Raw genomic sequence first — 1,080 nt, 5'->3', positions numbered from 1 at the left:
GTATGATGTTGTCATTACGGAGACGCCGGAAGATCAGCGAAATAAAGTCTGGAAGAAGAAGGATGCGAACGCGCAAAGGGTGATTGTTACAACACTAGATAAGAAACCTTTACTTCATATTATGAGTTGTAAAACTGCACATGACATGTGGGTAAAAATTACTTCTATTTTTCAACGAGATAATGAACAGCAGAAATGCACTCTTTTTCAGAATTTCTTCAGTTTTGAATTTGACAAAAATGTAGATATTGCGACAAACATTGGTAAATTGCGTAATCTAGCAGTTAGATTAAAGGGACTTGACAATGAAATAAATGATAACATCATGCTTATGTCCAAAATTTTATCAATTTTACCGGAAGAATTTAGATATTTTACTTCAGCATGGGAATCAACTGTAAAAGAAGATCGTACATTAGAAAATCTAATATCAAGATTACTAGCTGAAGAATCAAGAAGAAATGTACGTGAATCACAAGAAACAGCTTTTAAAACGGCAGAGAGAAAATGCTTCAAATGTGGTAATTTTGGACATACAGCAAAAATATGTAAAAAAGGTAAGAAATGTTATATATGCAATAAAGAAGGCCATTACGCATCTACATGTACAAAGAAGAGTAAAGAAAATAAAGAAAAATATCCCACATGTTCGATTTGTAAGAAAAATAATCATCAAGAAAAAGATTGTTTTTTCAGACAAAAGGATGTGAAGAAATCAGATAAATTTTTAGAAAAACGTGATGCTGGAGTGTCTTTCTTGACTAGAACATCAGAGAAATCAAGTTTTTCCAGCTGGATAATGGATTCTGGATCAACTTCACACATGTCAAGAAGTATGGAAGGAATGAAGATTATGGAGAAGATTGAATCTAATGTGGGACTTGCAAAATCAAATGAATCAATGAAAGCAAAGGCAACAAGAAGTATAAAATTTGAACAATGCAAATTAAATAAAGTATTATATATTCCAGATTTGACTACTAATCTACTTTCTGTAAATGCCATAACTAACAATGGAGGAACAGTTACATTTACAAATAAACAGGTATATGTAAAACAAAATGATATACTTGTATTAAA

General features: G+C 31.2%; 1 protein-coding gene across 1 annotated transcript; it reads left to right on the top strand.

Moving 5' to 3' along the window:
• Positions 1-6: 6 nt before the first annotated feature.
• Positions 7-1,062, top strand: LOC105456686 (zinc finger CCHC domain-containing protein 3-like). Its single transcript, XM_011700905.1, has 2 exons — positions 7-874; positions 972-1,062. The coding sequence occupies exons 1-2, from the start codon at positions 122-124 to the stop codon at positions 975-977; spliced, it is 759 nt and encodes a 252-aa protein (XP_011699207.1). The 5' UTR covers positions 7-121; the 3' UTR covers positions 978-1,062.
• Positions 1,063-1,080: the final 18 nt, after the last annotated feature.

Source organism: Wasmannia auropunctata, unplaced genomic scaffold (assembly GCF_000956235.1).
Source record: "Wasmannia auropunctata unplaced genomic scaffold, wasmannia.A_1.0 LD335582.1, whole genome shotgun sequence".
NCBI classification, from domain to species: Eukaryota; Metazoa; Arthropoda; class Insecta; order Hymenoptera; family Formicidae; genus Wasmannia; species Wasmannia auropunctata.
Note: the sequence above shows the minus strand (reverse complement) of the source record. Positions and strands in the feature narration are given on the sequence as shown.